This window comes from Notamacropus eugenii, chromosome 1 (assembly GCF_028372415.1).
Source record: "Notamacropus eugenii isolate mMacEug1 chromosome 1, mMacEug1.pri_v2, whole genome shotgun sequence".
Lineage (NCBI taxonomy): Eukaryota > Metazoa > Chordata > Mammalia > Diprotodontia > Macropodidae > Notamacropus > Notamacropus eugenii.
In genome coordinates, this window is record NC_092872.1 from 739,925,817 (window position 1) to 739,946,093 (window position 20,277).

Consider the following 20,277-nt stretch of genomic DNA (forward strand, 5'->3'; position numbering starts at 1 on the left):
AGAACGTCAGCCTGGGGAAGCCATCACCTTGGCCACTTGGTGAGTTGCTCCCAGATCCTACTTTTCCCCTCAGTCTCCTTGTCCTCCCCCCACCTTCCAACTCTTCAGAGGAACTTGTAGACTCAGGGAGCCATTCCATGCTTTAAGCTGGGGTCTCTGTGGGCAGGTATGGGAAGGATTTTGGGAAGGGATCAGCCTTTGAGGATGACCCCTTTGGGAATATGAGCATCTGCTTTACCTATAGGAAATATTTGATTGGTCTTAACTCCTCTCCAAGATGGGGCTGTGTGAGGTGGTGGGTGTCTTTGCACAGAGAGAAATGAGCTGACCCTCTCTGGGCTGTTGGAATGGGATCTGGGGGTCAGGTCAGCTCTTGTAGGTACATAGAACAAACAGCACAAGGAAGCTGTAAGTACCATCGGCTCTCTAAGAAAATTTCCAATCTGCCCTGTACCTTTCTTATTTGCACGTAGTGGTTTGTATATCATCTCTCTCATTAGAATGTGAGTTTCTTGAAGGCAGACACAATTTCATTTTTGTTTTTACTTTGTTTGTCTTTTCAACACTTAGCACAGTGACTGGCTATCATAATAGGTGCTTCATAGATGCTTGTTGACTGGACTTGACCACGAACTCTTTCCCTCCCAGGACAATTTCTCAGGATAGAGCCACATCCAACCCGCAGGACTCCGAGGATGGCCCGGGTGGCTCTGGTTCTCCTGACTCTGGCCTTGCTGGCCTCCTTCACAGCTATTATCATTCTTTGTAAGTTCCTGGGTGGTTTTTGGTTTCACATCTGTGCTGTGTTCTCATCCCTTGATATGTGGTGGGGTCACTATTGCCTCATTAAACTCTAAGGGATCTGGAATCTTGGCCCAATTTTCTGTCTCCAGAAAAGACCTATAGAGAAACCATTCTAGATGAGGAAAACAGATAATAGTGATAGCCAGCACTGATACAGGCAAGTCCCAATGAGTGCAAACAAAGAATCCCATCATTCACATTAATTGGGACCCAGCTGTCTGGCACTTTAAGGTTAGCAAAGCGTTTTGTATGCGTTATCTAATTTGGTCCTCAAAACAGTGTGGAAGGTGCTATGATTATGCTCCATTTACAACTGAGAGATGAAGTGACTTTTTCAGGGTGACAAGTGTCAGACAAGTGTCTGAGGCTGGATTTGAGCTCAGGTCTTCCAGTCTCAAATCTAGGATGCTCCCTACAGCTCAGCCTTGCTTCTTCTATGTGTCTAGAACAGCACCTGGTACTAACTGGCACTTAATAAATGGTGATTGATTGGCTGTAGAGAATGCTGGGTTTGGGGTCAGGAGACTTGGGTCTTTTTCTTGGCTTTACTTGTTACTACTCCCTGTAGGATTTTGGGCAAAGGCACATATCCTCTCTAGGTCTCAGTTTCCTTATTTATAAAAATGAGAGGTTTGAGTTAGATCAAAGAATGATCAGGTATTTATAGGGCAGCTAGGTGGTGCTGAAGTGCATAGAGCACTGGGCTTGGAGTCAGGAAGACTCATATTCCTGAGTCAAATCCAGCCTTAGCCACTTACTAGCTGTGTGACCTTGGGCAAGTCATTTTACCCTATTTGCCTCAGTTTCCTCATCTATAAAATGAGCTGAAGAAGGAAATGGCAAACCACTCCAGTACCTTTGCCAAGAAAACTCCATACGGAGTCATGAAGAGTTAGACATGACTGAAATGACTCAATAACAAAAAGCATTCATCAAGTCCTTACCATGTATAAAGCATTGTGCTAACATTTGGGGATGCAAACATATAAACAAAGAGAGCTCCTGTTCTCAAGAAGCTTAAATCCAAATAGAGAGTGATCACATTCCCTAATAAGGAATGGCAGCCATGGAGAAGAGTGTTGGCTTGGAAGTCATAGAGATGACCTTTGATGTAGTCTCTGCTGTAAATTTATGGTTCTAAACAGAATAGTTCATATTTTTGAAGACTTGGTTGCCAGGGCAACCCATTGCAGTGAGTTTTATCTCTGTACTCAACCCTCATTTCTTTTATACTGTTTTCAGAGAGAATTGTTGTTTTTGGTGGGGTGGGGCAGGAGTTGGACCTGTGCCTTCATCAGGGTGGGAACTCCCAGTGTGGAAACTTCTTCCACTGGTGTAGTCTGAAACTTACAGTCTTTGAGGGTAGTTTGCTGAGCTGAGAAGCTAAGTGAGCTAGCCAGGGTTACACAGCCAGTATGTGACAGATGTGGAGCCTGGACCCAAGTCTTCTTGCCCCCAAGGCTGACTTTCTAGCCATTGTGCCATTCTGTCTTTCTATTAGGGTAGGCTAGGCAATTTCCTTTTGTGAAGAGAATGAGGTGAAAAAAGGGAGCCAATATGTCCAGGTCACATGGGCCATCAGTAGAAAATTTGGTTTCAGTAACCATTTTTCCTCCTTTGGGGCCAAACTCTTCTCACCTGGTGAAGTCTAGACCTTGCCATGTTTGTTCAGGAAGGATATGCAGTGATAGGGCCCCCATCACTTCTATGTTTATTTTTCAGGATTTCAGTATTTTTTATTCCCTCCTAGGGAACCTGGCCTGAGAAGTGGCTGTTGACTTGGCAGAATTAGCATTGGCATCATTATATACCTTAAAGGTACAGATCTGATCCTGGAGGTATTTATGAGCCAGAACAGAAAACACAAAATCAGAACTGAAGACTGAGGATAGTAGAGGCAGGGCAAGGGACCTGACCAAGGTCTCTTGGCTTAAAGTGCTCCTTCTTCTATCCAGGAAGATGAGGCAAACCCTCTCCCAGCTGAAGGAACCAAAGGGCTTCTGAGCAAGCCAAATACCCCAATATTCCCAATGGCCTCTCTAATTAGATTTGTGTCTCCTTGAAATCTGACAATATCCAGCCTTAACTTTTCAATCTATTAGATTTCCAGGTAGAGATGTGCACAGGAAGTGAGAAGGCACAGCGGAAGGCTTACCTGGATAATATTACCACCTTGACTTTAGAGATGCAGATGTTAAGAAGTCACTTGGAAAACTCTAGGGTTCAGACATTAGAGACCAAGAAGATCAAGAATAGCTTGGAAGATATCATAGCATCTAGTGCTGGCATGGAAGGGTTAAAAGACTATTTGGAGCCCATTACTGTCCTCCCTGTCAGCATACATCAGATACACACCAGGACCTCTGGAGTGGATCCTGAGACACTAGAAGACACCACGGAGGAATACCTAGAGTTTGGGAGGGTCACTGAACCACCTGGAGGTCCCACCGAGGAGGTCCTGGAATTTGGAGGGATCACTGAGACACCTGGAGTCCACGTGGAGAAGGTCTCAGCAACTGCTGAAATTCCAACAGATGTGAAAATGTTAAAAGACCTTCTAGAGGCTCTTAATGCCTCCTACATTGCAGTGAGAGATGAGTATAGTATGTTCATGGGGTCCTATGGGATTGGGGAGTTTTTTTCTACATTTTCAGCATTTCAACTCATAACAATAGCTGATATTTGCATAATGGCTAAAGTTTTACAAAGGACTTTTTAAAAGTCATCTTATTTTTGTAAATCTTAATAAGCATGACTAATATTAGAATCATAGATCTAGAGTTGCAAAGGACTGTGGGAGCTACCTAGTCGTGGATGGAATGCTGGCTTTGCTGTCAGGGATGCTCCTGAGTTTGAATCTTTCCTCAAATGCTTTCAACTTGTGTGATCCTGGGCAAGTCATTTAACCTGTCTCAGCCTTAGCTTCCTAATTTGTAAAAGGGGAATAATAATAGTATAGGATTATTGTGAGATTCAAATAAGATAATATGCAAAATGCTTTGTAAACCTTAGAGAGCAACATAAACTGTCATCAGCACCACCACCACCACCACCACCACCATCACTACCACCACCACCACCACCACCATCACCACCACCACCACCACCACCACCACCACCACCACCACCATCACCATCACCATCACTACCATCACTACCACCACTACCACCACTACCACCACTACCACCATCTTAGGAGTGAATTAAGGTCAATAGAGTGGAAATGACTTTTCCAAAATCATGCAGTTGACAGAGTCACTATCTGAACTCAGGTCCTTTATAGATCATTCAACAGGAACTGCTCACTTCAAAGTGACCAATGATCTCTTAATTGCCAAATCTAATGGCCTTTAAAAAAACTTCCTCTTCCTTTCTAACCTCTTTGCAGCCTCAGGCACTGTTGATCACCCTCTTCTCTTGGATACTGCTTTTTTGGGATTCTCCTCCTGCCTGTCTGATTGTACCTTCTCATTTTCCTCTGCTACATCTTCATCCAGATCATGCCCATTAACTGTAGATATCTCCTCCAAGGCTTTGTCTTGGGCTCTGTTCTCTTCTCCCTCTGGTATCATCCTTGATCATCTTATCCACTCCCACGGATTCCATTAACATCTCTGTTCAGAAGAGGATCAGATCTGTTGATCCAGTCCAAGCCTCTATCCTGACCTCCATTCTCACATTCTAAACTGCTTGTTGAACAGCTGAAACAGGATTCTTGATCCATAGACATGTTAAACTCCATCTGTCCCAAACCAAATTCATCACCTTCCTCTCAAAGTCTTCCTCCTTCTAAACAGTGAGGGCTCCCAGGCTCACAGCCATCCTGGACTTCTCACTCATCCCAACTCCACATTTCCAGTCAATTGCTAAGTCATCATTTTGATCTTCACCAATGTTTCTTGTATACACCTCTGTCTTTCCTCTGGCACAGTCCCCACCCTGGTGCAGGGCCTTATCACCTCATGTTTCAGTTACTGTAATAGCCTAATGGTGGGTCTCTCTGCCTCAAGTCTCTCCCCACCCCAGTCCATCTTCCTTTTAGTTGTCAAAGTGATCTTCCTAAAGTATAAGATTGACCATGTCTAGTAGCTCCTTATTACAGCTAGGATCAAATATACAATCTTCTGTTTGGCTTTTAAAGTCTTTCACACACCCATCTTTTCCTCTATTTCCAGTCTTATACCTTTCTCCCTTCCCTGTATACTCTTCAATTCAGTGACAGTGACCTCCTTGGAATTTCACAAGACATTCTATCTCCAGTCTCCAGGCATTTTCACTGACTGTCTCTCATGTCTAAAATACTAGTCTGTCTCACCCATGATTTCTTACTTCCACCTAGTCTCAACTTAACTCTCACTTTCTGTAGGAGATCTTTCTCAGTCTCCCTTGCTTCTAATACCTTTCCTTTAAGGATACCTTCATTTACTTTGTTTGTACTGGGTTTCCTCCATTAGACCATGAGCTCTTTGAGAGTGGAGGCTCTTTATACCTCCCTTTGTATTCGATGTGCTTTGCATGTAGTAGGCTCTTAATGAGTGCTTGTTCACTTAGCTCTGGTTCCAAATCCAGAACACTCTCCACTGAGACACTCTGCATCATTGCCTCAGTTTTATAAACTAGCCAACTTATGCTGAGAAAGGTTAACTGATATGCCCACTCTGCATCCTCCATGCTTGGCCTGGTGACTGGTATGTGTAAAATTGAAAATTGACTTTCCTTCTTTTTTTAAGACTTAATCCAGTGGGCATGGTTTTAATACTCTCCCACTCTGCGTAAGTCGAAACTCTTTACCTTTGTAAGGTTACCCTGCCTCATCATTAGGGGAAAGGTCTGGGACATGGCACCCTTACTAGTTTGTTACTGCTAAGAACTTGACCTCCTTTCTAGAGAATTACATAGTTCTTTCTTCAGGGACCGCTGAGCCCAAGAGCTTGTGGATCTAGCAGAGCATGCCCCTTTCAACAGTAAGCATTTATTAAATGCTTATCATATGCCAGGCATTATGCTAAGTTACTTTTCCCATCATTTCCCTCCCAGAGATCTAGCTTGTCTCCTAATGTAACCGTCTCATTCAATGGATAGTGTAACATCCATATTCCTGGGGACCTGTAGGGCCAGGGAAGGCAAGGCTAGCCCCCTTCTCCACCATTGGTGATCATTTTCACCTAGGTCCTTTATTTCTTTGCTTTTTCTTCTCCACAGGGACCATTCTAACCTTCCTCTCCAAGGGCTGGAAGTTCTACAATGGAAACCTTTACTTTTTTTCCCCAAAGAGGACATCCTGGTATGAGGCTGAAAAGTTCTGTGTATCATGGGGGTCTCATCTGACATCTGTGGTCTCAGTGAAAGAGCAGGTTGGTCCTTCTAACCCTGACTTACAACAAGGCTTGGGGGAGTAGGGGAGGAATCATCATTCTTAAAGATGCTCCCCTTTTGGGGCAGGGCTTGCCTAATGCTAGAGGAGGACAACTCAATGAAGATCCTTGAGCCATATGAGGATTTGTTGGAGGAACTGGACACCCTCAATTTGGAGAAGAGAAGACTTGGTGGGGGATTGCCCAGGCTGACTCTCATGCCTAGAAGGCATTCTCTCATCTCTACTTCTTAAAAACCTTGATTTCCTTCAAAACTCAGCGCAAGAGCCTCCTTGTGCTTAAAGCCATTGGTGTTCTCTATCTGCTCATGCCCCACTCAAAATTATCCTGGACTAATTTCCTTTGTACTTATATGACTGCTTGCTACCTCCCCCAATAGGACATAAACTCCTCAGAGTTATTTCCCTTTGTATCTTCAGTGCCTAACACATGCCTGGCACATAGTAGGAGCTTAATAGATGCTTGTTCATTGACTGATTGATTGGTATGATTGCTATCTTGAAATATTTGAAGGACTACTTGCTTTGCTCAACCCAGAAGGCAGAACTAGAGCCAATGGGTGGGAGGGACAGAGTGATTGATCTAGACTTGACATCTAGGATAACCTCACAATAATTGTAGCTGCTGCAGAGTGAAGAAGGCCCCCCCTGCTTAGTGACAAAATGCGACCGCACATGTAAAGTGTTTTGCAAATGTTAATACACTACATACATGCAAGTTGCGTTGTTGTTGGTGTGGTTTTCCTCATTGGAGACTTTGATGTTGAGGCTGGATGATGGTTCATTAGTAAAGTCAGTGAGGATTCTTGGGTTGGATTGGATGGCCACCAACCCCTGAGATATTGTAGTTTTGACATCTATTGAAGGGAAGAGCTCAATGTTATTTTGAAGGGACTTCCCCCATGATAAAGATGCAATGGGACCACAAAGATCATCAGAAAGTTCCTCATCCTAAAGGAAATCTATGGATGTTTAATGCAGTTCATATCCCACCCCGTGCTCTGGCTCCCCAGAGTAGAGGTCTCCAAAGTTTTTGGTCATGTACTCCTATCAGTAAGACATTATTGATAATGTACTTTCAATAAATACATATTTATATACATATCAATTCCAGATACTTACCAGTAAGTACATAGTGGTGAGTAGGCTGAAATAATTAAGTGGTTTAATGGATAGAACACCAGGTCTGGAATCAGGAAGACCTGAGTTCAGTATCTGATACTTACTAGCTGTGTGACCTGGACAAATCTCTTAACCCCTATCTACCTTAGTTTCTTCAACTGTAAAATGGGGATCACAATAACACTTCCCTCCTAAGATTGTTGTGAGGATCAAATGAAATATTTGTTAAGCTCTTACTATAGTGCCTAGCACACAGTAGGCACTTAGAGAACGCTTTTTTCTTTCCCATTATATTATTATTACTTATATATTATGTATGTTATGAAGCATACACGAAAAGAAAAGTTTTAAAGGAATGGAATCAAGGAGAAATACATATTTTAAGCAAATTTTATACATTTTGTTTATGAAGAAAGCATAGCCCTCAGTGGATGCTGATAGAAAAACTCGAGCAGCAGAGTGTTTAAGAACCATGAATGAATGAGCCATTTCGTTCATTCATTGGCTCATTCGTTCACTCAAGGAGAGTAGAAGAGCCCAATTGTGGCTACAAGCACTCTGAACAGCTGGCTATACTATTTTACTCTGTTCTAACATTTGATGTTTATATCCCATTTTTGTGCACTTACTGGGGTGTATGCACCCCACCTTCAAGACAATTGCCCACCCCTTAGGTGACTCCATATATGCCCTCTGCTCTGTCTCCAGCATCAACCCCCATCCATCATGTCTGCCTTCACCTCCTGGTCATTGTGTTCTAGGAGTACCTTATCAGGAGAGCCAAGGGCATTCCCTACTGGATTGGTCTGACCAGCCTGGATACTGAGGGCAGCTGGCACTGGGTCGATGGCACTCCCTACATGGAGACCACCAGCAGAATGTAAGTCCATAGCTGCCATTTTTCTGGACACATCCTTGCCTACACAAGTTTGGAGAGATTCTGAAAGCTCTCCTTGGGACCTAACTTAAAGAAAGATGAGATTTTCTTGGAAACATCCTGCTCGCAGACTCACTGTCCCCACAGCTCCCTGAATCAATCATTCACTCTCTTACCTCTTCCCCAGTCATCAGATGTGAACATGACCCTTTCCCTTGAGGTTGTGATTTTGCTTGCCTCCCGAAAATCTCTGGTATTGCCACAAATCCCATGCACCTGTTGCCTTCTCTTCTCTTCATTCATGAAGCTACCACCCTTGTATGGGCTCTCCTCACCTCTCCCCTGGTCCTCATAGGTCTTCCTGACTCCAGTTTCTCCCAATCTATTCTTTACCAGGTTGCCAAATGAAGTAAGTACAGCATTTTAAAAAGTAAGAACAACATTTGCTAATTTTTCAGTGGAGAATGTAACCCCTTGAGGGTAGAGGGCAATTTTATCAATTCTAAATAACAGTTCTATACCTCAGAGCCTGATAATGGGGGACCTGAAACCATAAGGACAGGTAGGTAGTTACGTATCTTGGGTGTCAACCTCTAATTAGCCAAAGTCATTGCATCTTTTCAGATCACTCTCCTTAGCTGAGAAAAAGAGAAGGGAAATCTAAATTGAGCAGATCTGTCTCAGCTGCCACTGGTTTGTGTACCCCACACAATTCCCCTTTCCTCCCCAATATAGCTAATTCCCCTTTTGATTATCTGAACTTTGTGGAATATAGAGAAGAATTTTTTGCAGGCATAGGTCAGATTGAAAGCTCCTGGGGACCCCTCTGATTCTGACATTCTGTGGGAAAGAAAGTATTTATTAAGTACCTTTTTGCACAGTGCTAAATATTGCATTTTGCAAATTTTATCACATTTGATCTTTACAATGACCCTAGTAGGTAGGTGCTATTATTATCCCCATTTTATAATTGAGGAAACTGAGGTAGAAAGAGGTAAAGTGACTTGCCCAGGGTCTCACAGCTAATAAATACCTGAGGCTGGATTTGAACTCAGGTCATCCTGACTCTAGGTCCAGGACTCTACCCACTGTACCACCTAGCTGCCTAGGCAGATGAAAGACTGAGGCTGAGGCAGTCTGAAGGCCATGGGTAACTGTGGGAGAAGAACATGATGACCAGTCAAGCCTCTGGCCTTGAGATAAACCCATTCTCTTTCATCCTCTTCCTCTTCCCTCCCATTATTTCAAATATATTTGATGTTGCCTAGTTCCACTTCATGAAGTTTTTCATTGATTTTTCTCTTATTCAGCTTTGTGATGAAACAATTCCATTTTGTCTCTAAATGGAATTTTTATTGGGGGCTGGTTCCTAGCTTTTTTCTTTTAATTTCCCAACTCAATAACCTTTCAGTGATTGAATTGGTGACACAGTGCACCAGCTTCACCGCCTACCCTAACCATTCATTGCTGGTGCACGCTGTGACCAGACATGCTTCCTTTATGCCTCAGTTGAAAGCATTTACAAAATCTGATTATCTGCATCAGCAGAGGAGCCCATGTTCATTCTGGAACAGAAAAGACAGGGCTCTGGCAGGGTACGTTGCTATGGTAACAGACTTCCTTGTTGCCTGCCTCCCCTCCTGGGTCCTCCATTGCAGCCTTGGCCAGCATCCTTTATTTCTTCAATACTTGAACATCTAATGGCCATAAGTCCCTGACCACCAGGCCTTGTCTGCCCTGCTGTCCCCCTATCAGCCATCTGGTCTACAAGCCCTCTTTGCTGTATCAGGACAGCTGAGATCGGTCTTCTGAACAGCAGTGTCTCCAACAGCCTCTCTGCTGGATGGAGAGGGAAGAGGGGAGGGTTGGGGCTGGAGGAGGTCAAAGGAAATGAGACATCGAGGCCTCCTGAAGTATCAGCTTAATACAGTTCAGTTCAACAAGCATTTATTAAGCTCCTACTGTATGCCAGGAACTAGGCAAACAAAGATAAAGTGAAATAATACCTCCCCCCAAGATATCTATATTCTATTGGGGGAAACAACAAGCCTGCAGGCACATGAATATAAGATACATTGTTTTATCTATTTATATTTGTAAATAGATAGCTGTGGTTTAGTGGCTAGAGAGTCGGGCTTCCTCCTAGAAGGAACACCTCTAACCTCTCAGTACTCTAGAGATAGCTGGTGGTGCTGTGCATAGAGTGTTGGACCTGGAGTTGGGAAGACCTGAATTCAAATCTGGTTTCAGACACTTACTAGCTGTGTGACCCTGGGCAAGTCCCTTAAACTTTGTCAACCCCAGTTTCCTCAACTGTAAAATGAAGATCAAAATAACACCAATCTCCCAGGGTGGTTGTGAGGGTCAAAAGAGATATGATTTGTAATAAATAGATAAATAATGAATTAAAGAATGAGTGAATGAAAATCAAAACTCTTAACATAGTGCTTAGCACATAGTATGTGCTGTTTAAATGTTTCTGTAACTTCCCCTCAAAGGTGATGTGTGTCAGAGATGGGACAAAGTCTCCTGATCTGAGGTCAATTCAATATTCACCACTCCGTCTTTTACTCTGCCTTATACCTGTTGCTCAGTTGTTTTCATTCATTTGTGACTCTTTGTGCCCCATTTGGGTTTTCTTGGTACAAATACAAGACTAATTTGCCATTTTCTTCTCTAGCTCAGATGAGGAAACTGAGGTAAACAGGGTTGAGTGACTTGCTCAGCATCTCACAGCTAGTAAGTGTCTGAGGTTGGATTTGAACTCATGAAGATGAGTCTTCCTGACTTCAGACCCGGCACTCTGGATCCACCTAGTAGTCTTGTAGATGCTTAATGAAAGTTTGTTTTGGATTGAGTTCAACCTTCCAGTGTCCATTCCATTTACCTGCTATTTCCTTAGGCCTCCTGACTTTATTCATAGTAAGAATGTCATTATGCATAGGTTCAATTCATCCACTCATCTCTTATGACAAAAGCCTCCTATTTAGAGTCCTGATAGCTAAACTAATGTTTGTGGATGGTCTAAAAGGTGGGTGGTTGTCAGCATTGTCCACCATTCAAGGGTGGAAACATGGAATGGCCTTCACGGAATCGGAGATCATTTTCAGATTTTTTTTCATTCCTTGGGTTGCCACATCCAAAAAAATCACATTGAAGTAGCCAGCTTCCCAGTGACCTCAGATTTAGAGCTTTAAGAGGACTTAGGGGCTGCCTAGTTCAAACCCCTCACTTCATAGTTAAAGAAAATGGGTGCTCAGAGAGAGGCTGAGTAACTTGGACATAGCCAATAGGTGACTACTCTGTCTAGCAGAGTCTATCAAACTTCCTAGTGTACCATGATGATGGATCCTGGCAGACACAGTCTAGACCAGGAGTGGGGAACCACTCCTGTCAGAAGTTGCCCCTGCAGGTGCAGTTCTGAAGAATCCAGAGTCACCTCTGGGTCATATTGAGGGATCAGCGGACTCTTCACAGCTTGGGTCCACAAAATGACTTTGTCCACTTTAAAATTTTATTTTCTTCTCCAGGTTCTGGATAGAAGGTCAGCTACCATCCTGGAAGGTGAGAGACAAGTGTGTGGAGATGCGGGTCAAGGCCCTGAGGTCATGGAAGGATAGAGACTGTCAAGGTCATCTCCACGGTCTCTGTAAAAAAGCTCTCAAAAGGTTTGAAGAGGACCCAGAGGTAGCCCAGAGGACAGAACTTGCCTAGGAGGCCAGTGGTCTATCCACAGAAAGGGAGAACAAAGTAGCCTACACCATCTCTCCCTGCCTCAGAAGAAACCACGATACTGAAGCCAGAAAGTCATGTTCATGGTTCCTGCTGTGTCGGCATGGGGCCATGATATTTGCAGTTCTTGAGGACACTTAACATCTGATTTATTCACATTTCTTTGGTCGTCCATATTTCCCCCTCTGAGGTACAACTGTTATAGAGGTGGTGCTTTAGAAGGTCTGAAAATGCACCTAACTGCACCTTGGCTTTGAGGAGAATAAGAGATGGCCTCCTATTTCTGCTGAGTCTTTCAGAAGCTTGCAGGGAACAGGGTGGGACTGGGAAATTTATGTGGAAAGGGAGAAATTGGGGAATTATCTTTATTTCTATTTTATTCTGAAACTCTGGGAGTAAAGACAAGACAAAGAATAAATTTAGAGATTGTTCCAGGGAACACATACATTTGAAGCAGGACTTACCTTCATGGAACTTACAATCTAATAGGGAGATAATAGTAGTAGTAGTAATGGTGTTGGTAGTAGTAGTAGTAGTAGTAGTAGTAGTAGTAGTAGTAGTAGCAGTGGTAGTAATAGTAGTGGTGGTGGTGGTAGAAGTAATAGTAGTAGTAGTCGTGGTGGTAGTAGTAGTAGTAGCAGTAGTAGTAGTAGTGGTGGTGATGGTCGTAGTAGTAGTAATAGTAGTAGCAGTTATAGTAGTAGAAGTAGTAGTAGTAGCAGTTGCTGTTGTAAAAATAGCCAAATAGCACTTACTGTGTGCCAGGAACTGTGAAAAGTGATTTACAATTACTATCTCATTTCATCCTCATGGAAGGAAGGTGCTATTGTTATGCTCCTTTTACAGATGAGGAAACTGAGGCAAATAGAGGTTAAGTGACTTGCAGAATGCACAGTCTTACCTGGCAAAACAAAGTTGTGGGAGGTTCTAAGGGAGGGTCTAAGCATCCTTGTGGGAGAAGAGGGCTTTTCATGGAAACTTCATGGCGGACTTTCCTTTCCTGACAATGAGAGCTAATCAAATAGTGGACTAGGCTGCCTGGGGAGGGAGTGATCAGCTTCTCACTGGAGGACTTTAAGTCAAGACTGGGTGGCCGCTTCTCAGGAATGGTTCTTGTGGCAGAGATTCTAGCCCTAGCGCACACTGTCATGGATGTCCTCTGAGGTCCCATCCAGCTCTGGAATTTTAAAACTAATTCTGGGAATGTACTTAGTGATTAAATGGATAGTCTAATATCCAGGGTGTTGTGTTTCCAGAACAAGATACATGGGAGAATCAATTCAATTTTTCAATTCAAGGAGAGACTTGAAGTATATCAAAGAAGAATATCAAAAAATTCTCAGACTTAAATGGGTTAGTTAAATCTAACACCCTCTTTGGAAAGCCTCTCAGAAAAGGACCCTGTGGTGTAGCTGAGGATGTTTGCTTCATAGGTGAGGGAATTGAAACCTGGAGAGGTTCAGTGATTTTTCCAGGTCATGTGGCTGGTAAAAATCTGGAGTAGCATTTGACATGAGGCTTTCTACCTCCAAATCTAACAGCTGTTTTATCTACTACATCGTGCCTCCTATTGAAACGCTGTACATACCTCTTTTTATCCCTCTTAAAGTTGCAGTTTCATGCTGTATTGTGGGGGCCATCTCAAAAGAATTCTAACTCAGATCATCTCGAATTCAAGCAAAGGCATATATTGGGACTGATACCTCTCAGAAGCAGGCTGGGTTCCAAGAGGAACCAGCAATTTCAGTAAGACAAGATAGGCAATTTTATAGTGTAATGATGCTGATTATACAACCGAAATTATGAATATTATAAAAGCAAGAAGAGGGTTTTATCAAGGGATTAGATAATAGGGGAGGGGTCCCAACCTTGGTGGAACTGTGCATGCAATTACCCACAATGAATACAGAAAAACCCACTTAGGGGCATGTATGTATGACAGTGATATTACAATAAGCCTCTCTACATCATAAGTTCACTCTAAGTCACTTCTTTACTATTACTGTGTAAGTGCCTCCTTAGGAAAAGTCCTTTCTATTGTTTTGTGGTCCACATCCTGCCTGGGCATCCTGGTGGTGCTGCTTTCTGATTGGCCAGCTGTTGTGATTCTGTCTGAGATTAGATGGATATGGTTGTGGTTGAGTGCATGGACACACCTGCTGTTCCTGTGGGAAATATGAGGAAGGGGACTAGGGGCAGTGGCAGCTAGAGGCAGTGGCTGGGATCCCATCACATGGACACGTCTGCTGTTCTAGAGATATATATGAGGAAGGTAGCACATCGAGGCTCTGGGGCCAGTGGCTAGATTGAGTCTGGGGACAGTGGTGTGGTTAAAGCCAGATTGTATGGTTAAATCAGGACATGTCTGCTGTTCAGGGAGGCCCATTAAAGAAGTTAGAATACTGGGGCTGGGGGCAGCTTTAAATTCCATCATTAAAATCTCCTATCCCAGTGGTCTTTCAAAATTTATTTGCTTTTTGTATCACACTATTGACTCATCAATCTTATGGCAGTCCACTAAGACCCACAGATCATTTTTGTATGAATTGTTTTCAAACCTTCCCCATACAGTACTTCTGTGACTGATTTTTGGAACTTGACTTTAGGGAATTCTTATTCAGGTACAGGTTGGACTAGATATTCCAATTCCATAACTTTACTTTTTTTTTTTTGGCTGAGGTTCCTTTCAGCCTCTTGATTCTTTAAATTCATTTCACTTCAGGTCAAGAAGCACAGATTAAGCAGAACACTGTGATAGGGAAGATTCAAAGATTAGCTAAGAAAAGTCCCTGCTTTCATGGAACTCACAGAATTGTAGGGGATTTGATTCAATTCACTTCAACAACCATTTATTAAGTGCCTACTATGTGCCAGCAATCTGCTAAGCACAAAATGATAACTTAATGCAGAGGAGAGATGCACACACATTTTCTGTTGATCTTCCCTAGAATTACGGAGATGGAAAGGAACCTTTGATAGGCGAGTCCTAGACTTCAAAGATCCAGAGTTCAGTAGGTATGATGGAAATATGAGGTCCCCCAGAAGAATGTCAATTCCTTGAAGGCAAGAAGTGTTTTAGCTTTCCTAACACTTTAGCACAATACCTAGCACATAGGAGGTCCTTAATGAATGGTTATGGAAATAATTGTGCTTGACTAACCTTTTCCTTGTGAAGTTTACAACTTGCCTGATCCCCCTGTGTTGGTGTTTTTTCTCCTTTCAAACGGTGAACGAATAAATAAATGAAAGATGATTTATTAAGCACTGTGTAAAGTGCTGGGGATATAAATCCCAAAGTTAGAGAGCCCCTACTCTTTGGCTGCTTACCTTCTTCCCAGGGGAGTGGAGGCCATGGTATCTTGACTTGGCAAATTACAGGCATGGGGAGTGGAGCCATAGGAAGGTAGCAGTGGTGACATTGATATGATTGTAGTTCCAGGATTGGAAAGTAGGTGAGAGGAGAGGAGCGGCAAGAAGATGGTGGTGGAGTTAATTTTTTAAATTATAATTATCCTGTACAGAGTTATCTATTTCCTTGCTGCAATCTCATCCTCTTTTCCAGTAGAATATAAGTACCTTAAGAACTATTGAATTATTTTGTCCCTTTGTCGCTACCTAGAACATAGTTGGCACTTTGTAACTATTGAATTGAATTTAGCCCCTCTACTCTTGAGTAGGTGGTTTTAAAAATCAAGTTGGTTCCAAAAATCACCTGGAAGTCATTCGGTACTCCAACCTTCACTTGGCTGATCCTTGTAGAAAACATTATCAGCAGGGGTCTGATGGGAGATTAATTTTTTTCTAAGCCAGGAGGGCCTGAAAGATCATGGGAGGCAGAAGCCTCTGGTGACAGGGGAAGCTGAGAACTTTTGCTCTCCCCAGACAACTTACAAGGTACCTACACAGCAGTAGTGAACTGATGGAAAGGAAGGATGTGGCTCTTCAACACTGAGTACAATCATGAACAGTTGGACACTGATCTGGCTCATTGACCCAGTTAAGGAGTGACTTGCCTGCACAGAATTTGGATGTCTGGTCTGGATGTCCCTGGTTACCATGCTGTGGGATATGGTGAAGTTATCCTCTCTCCCACACTCTCTCTTTCTCTCTCCCTCCTCTCTCTCTCTCTCTTCCTCTCTCTCTCTCTCTCTTCCTCTCTCTCTCTCTCTCTCTCTCTCTCCCTCTCTCTCTCTCTCTCTCTCTCTCTCTCTCTCTTTCTCTCTCCCTCCTCTCTCTCTCTCTCTTCCTCTCTCTCTCTCTCTCTTCCTCTCTCTCTCTCTCTCTCTCTCTCTCTCTCTCTCTCTCTCTCTCTCTCTCTTCCTCTCTCTCTCTCTCTGTCTCTGTCTCTGTCTCTCTCTCTCTCTCTCTCTCTCTCTCTCTCTCTCTCTCTCTCTCTCTCTCTCTCCTCATTACTGGTCAGCCAGCTGGCATTGATACATTTGAGAATTTGCCACTCTATTTGGAACTTGCTTATTGGTTATTTGCACTTATATAAAGTGTTTTTGTCTCCAAATAAATATAAATATAAATTGATTTACGTTACATTCTGCGTGAGTGCTTGCTATAAAAGAGTGAACCACAAAGGAAAGAAGATCAAAAGGGTTAATTGGTTGAGAATAATGGCCAGGAACCTATATTAAAGAAGATATCTTAATTGGCATCCCCACACTCCAGCTCAGACTCTGCAAGTATAGCCTTAAAAAACCAACCATAGCCTTCATACCCCAAAGAGGTACTTGAAGAGGGAACCATTAGAAGCAAAATTCTATATACATTCTTAAGTAACACTATCTCCCATGGGACTTCCATGGTTTACTTCCACTAGAGAACTTCCAACTGAACACACCTGAAGCACCCTGAGGTCCAGCCAGTAGCTACTGAATTACTAATTAAATTTCTGTAGCCCCAATTTTCCCCTAGTGCCCTAGGTTCCATGTTTCAAATGTTGGGGTCCATGTTAGCTCCCCAAAATCATTCATAATTACTTTGACTTGTGGTTCCCCAATCTCATTTTCTTTCTCGGTGCAGTCCAAAGAACTTACATACATTCGGTGTATGTGTGTATACACACGTATAACTAACGTATATGTGACATTCATATATTATATGAAATGTGAATGAATGGAATGTTCAGTCACTTTTCTGTCATGTCCAACTCTTTGTGGCCCTATTTGGGGTTTTCTTGGCAGAGATATTGGAGTGGTTTGTCATTTCCTTCGCCAGCTCATTTTATAGATGAAGAAACTGAGGCAAACAGGGTTAAGTGACTTGCCCAGGGTCGCACAACTAGTAAGTGTCGGAGGATGTTTTTGAACTCATGAAGATCAGCCTGATTCCAAGCTCAGTGTACCACCTAGCCATAGGGGCAGCTAGGTGGTGCGGTGCGTAGAGCACCAGTGCAGGAGTCAGGAGGAATTGAGATCAAATCTCACCTCAGACAATTGACACTCACTAGCTGTGTGACCTTTGGCAAGTCATTTAACCCCAATTGCCTCATCCTGGGTCATCTTCAGTCATCCTGATGAACATCTGGTCACTAGATTCAGATGACTCTGGAGGAAAAGTGAGGCTGGTGACCTGCACAGCCCTCCCTCACTCAAAACAAAGTCAAGTGCAAGTCATGTCATTATTTCTCTGATGGCATGGTCTTCTTTGGCAATGAAGGACAAACACACATATGCCACCTAGCCATCCAGTATTTTTTAATATGTATGTAGGTATATGTTTATATGTATATATATGTATAGGTATACATGTATGTATAGGTATACACATATTATATATGGGTAATATTTATAATAGTGGCAATAGCAGTAAACATAGAGAAGCTACAGCAATCATTCTTGGCTTCCCTCTCCTCCACCCTCATCTCCTGCATTCTCTCTCTCCTCATTTGCCTTCTTGATTTCAGTGATCAAAGGGCAAAGTGGAATTCTGGGTTCACCACAGTCACTCACATTGACTTGAACAGCTTTGCAGCTGGCTGAGGCTGGCTGGCAGAGCTGGCTGGATAGCAGATTAGCAGGCTAATCCTAGCAAATGACTCTGGGGCCATCCATGTAGCCAGCTTCTTTCACCATGTTTGTACTTGAGAAGCTTGTTGTTGTGTTCATCCTTCATTGCTGAAGAAGACCATGCCATCAGGGAAGTGATGACATGACTTGCACTTGACTTTGTTTTAAGTGAGGGAGGGCTATACAAGGTCATCAGCCTCACTTTCTCCTCCAGAGCCATCTGAATCCAGTGACCAGATATTCATCAGGATTACTGGAGATGACCCAGGATGTGCTGGGAGACCTTTATCCCTTTAGGCAGATACAATAAGAAGTAGGAGAGTCAGCAAAAAGTCAAGTCTAGTCTACAGAGTGGGATAGATCATGACCTTGGACAGCTACCCTTTATGTTGGTCCCTAAGGCTACTCCAGCTATCAATTTCCTGGATCCCTTAATATTAGTGGCTTCCCTCTGGGACTGTCTCCAATTTACTCCCTCTGTATCTAATTTGTACTTGGTTCTTTCTATTGTGCCTCTTGTTAGACTATGAGCTCCTTGTGGACAGGGATTGCTCTGTTTGTTTGTTTTTGCCTTTCCTTGTCTTCCCAGGATTTAGCCCAATTAGCCAGGTTCTTAATGAATGCTTGTTGATTTGACTTAACTTTTTGATGTCTAAGGTCCAGAAAATGCAGAAGAAAACAGTAAGGAAGCTGCTTCAGCAAAGGTAACAGGGGAGTCAATCTACAAACATTTATTAAATGGCTACTAGAAAAGACATTGTGCTAATGGGGGTGGGGTGGGAAACAAAGAGGAAGAATATGGTCCTAACTTGAAAGAGTTCTGTTTACTATGTTGTAAATAAACCGGGGGGGAAAAGTGAGGTAAAATGTCAAATGAGAGGGAGAGTGTGGCAGAATGGATAGATCTGGAGTATGAAACCTCGATTCTAAACTCTGTGTGACATTGGGTAAGTTGCTAGCCCTGGACCTCAGTTTCCTCCTCTATAAAATGGGAGAGTTATATAAGATGATCTTGCTTCTCTCTTTCCTCTCACTTTTTTGACTTCTCCACCATTCTCCCCCTCCCCAGCTGGGTAGCCTAGCCCCCTTCTTCCTCCCTTTAGCTTTCTTTTGTATATTCTCTTTCCCTGTTATACGGTAAAGCTCTTTGAAGGCAGGGATGGTCTTTCTTTTTCGTATATATATTTGTGTCTCCAGGCTCAGCACAGTGCTTGGCACATTGGGGAGTTGCTTAATCAATATTTATTGACAATTTCAATTCCAAGTCCCATTCTCTCGTGTCTTATGAAGTTACAAGGGTTCGGGAGAACTTGACCCACTGGGAGCCTTCATTAACCAGAACCTTTGGTTTGGGTGCAGAGGACGTCACAAACCTTAGCGAGTCCTGCAAATGTGCTGTGATAATTTTTGATATCCTTCTTCTTTTTTTATATTCAGTGATGCTCAGATAGAGCTGGTCCTGGGATGAGTCCCCATCTTACTGGGGCTCTATAGGGAGGGATAAGGCCTGTGATTGCATTGCGAGAGAGAATTCCCAGATAAACTTCCTTTACTGATGCACGTCAGCATCTGCTCTAAAACTTATCCTTGTAGGGAATTGTCTGGCACATTGCCCGGGATCACACAATCGTCCTGGTGCTAAAGATCAGCTCTCTGTTCACGACATTATATTACCTGGCTATTACGGCTATGCAGTTAGTGTTGCTTCATTTTTATAATAGTAATAATTACACGTATGTAATAAGCTAATGAAATAGAATGATATAATTTATGCAATGCAGACTCCAAATTTCTTCACACTGGAGTCAAACAATCCTTCCATCTAAATACTCCAGGCAGTGTGTGTGGTTCTTAAGATTCCCATCCAGGGATGGGGCCTTGATGGGAGGCACTGGCCTGGCTGAGCGCTCATACTTTCCCTCTAAAGTGTTACTGCCACCAGAGTCATACATTCACTCTTAGACCTGGATGATGCCTAATGATGTAAGAGCTCTGTGTCTGGCGGAATGGTGTACTGTTAGGCACCTCCTATTTACATATCTATCACTATCTCTATCTGCTTGTTTCTAGCTTTACATCTATATCCAATATCTAGGATCTAAATCTATTTCTAGCTATACCTCTATCTCTATTCTGTATCTATAGCCATATTCCTATATCTATACATGTTATAGGCTCCTCCTCTGTATCCATCCATTTTTTCTTCCTTCCTTCCTTCCTCAACTACCACTAGCATAAGCATAACCAGACTACCTATCCCTGAGGCAAATGCCCTTGGGGTGATGAGAATGCCCAGTGGTCACAGAAGACATTTTCATCTTGGATGTAACTGGCACTGGGAGGAAGAGGTGCAT

General features: G+C 43.0%; 1 protein-coding gene across 1 annotated transcript; it reads left to right on the forward strand.

The window, feature by feature from the left end:
* The first annotated feature begins 678 nt into the window (after positions 1 to 678).
* LOC140518205 (uncharacterized) lies at positions 679 to 16,308 on the forward strand. Its single transcript, XM_072630163.1, has 5 exons — positions 679 to 765; positions 2,907 to 3,407; positions 6,007 to 6,158; positions 8,062 to 8,180; positions 11,708 to 16,308. The coding sequence occupies exons 1-5, from the start codon at positions 696 to 698 to the stop codon at positions 11,889 to 11,891; spliced, it is 1,026 nt and encodes a 341-aa protein (XP_072486264.1). The 5' UTR covers positions 679 to 695; the 3' UTR covers positions 11,892 to 16,308.
* Positions 16,309 to 20,277: the final 3,969 nt, after the last annotated feature.

Bases quoted from the DNA above. Each gene is read 5' to 3' on its own strand.
- LOC140518205 (XM_072630163.1), top strand. From the start codon at position 696: ATGGCCCGGGTGGCTCTGGTTCTCCTGACTCTGGCCTTGCTGGCCTCC. The intron at 3,408-6,006 runs GTATGTTCATGG...TCTTCTCCACAG, and splicing joins TGCAGTGAGAGATGAGTATA to GGACCATTCTAACCTTCCTC. The intron at 8,181-11,707 runs GTAAGTCCATAG...TTTCTTCTCCAG, and splicing joins ATGGAGACCACCAGCAGAAT to GTTCTGGATAGAAGGTCAGC.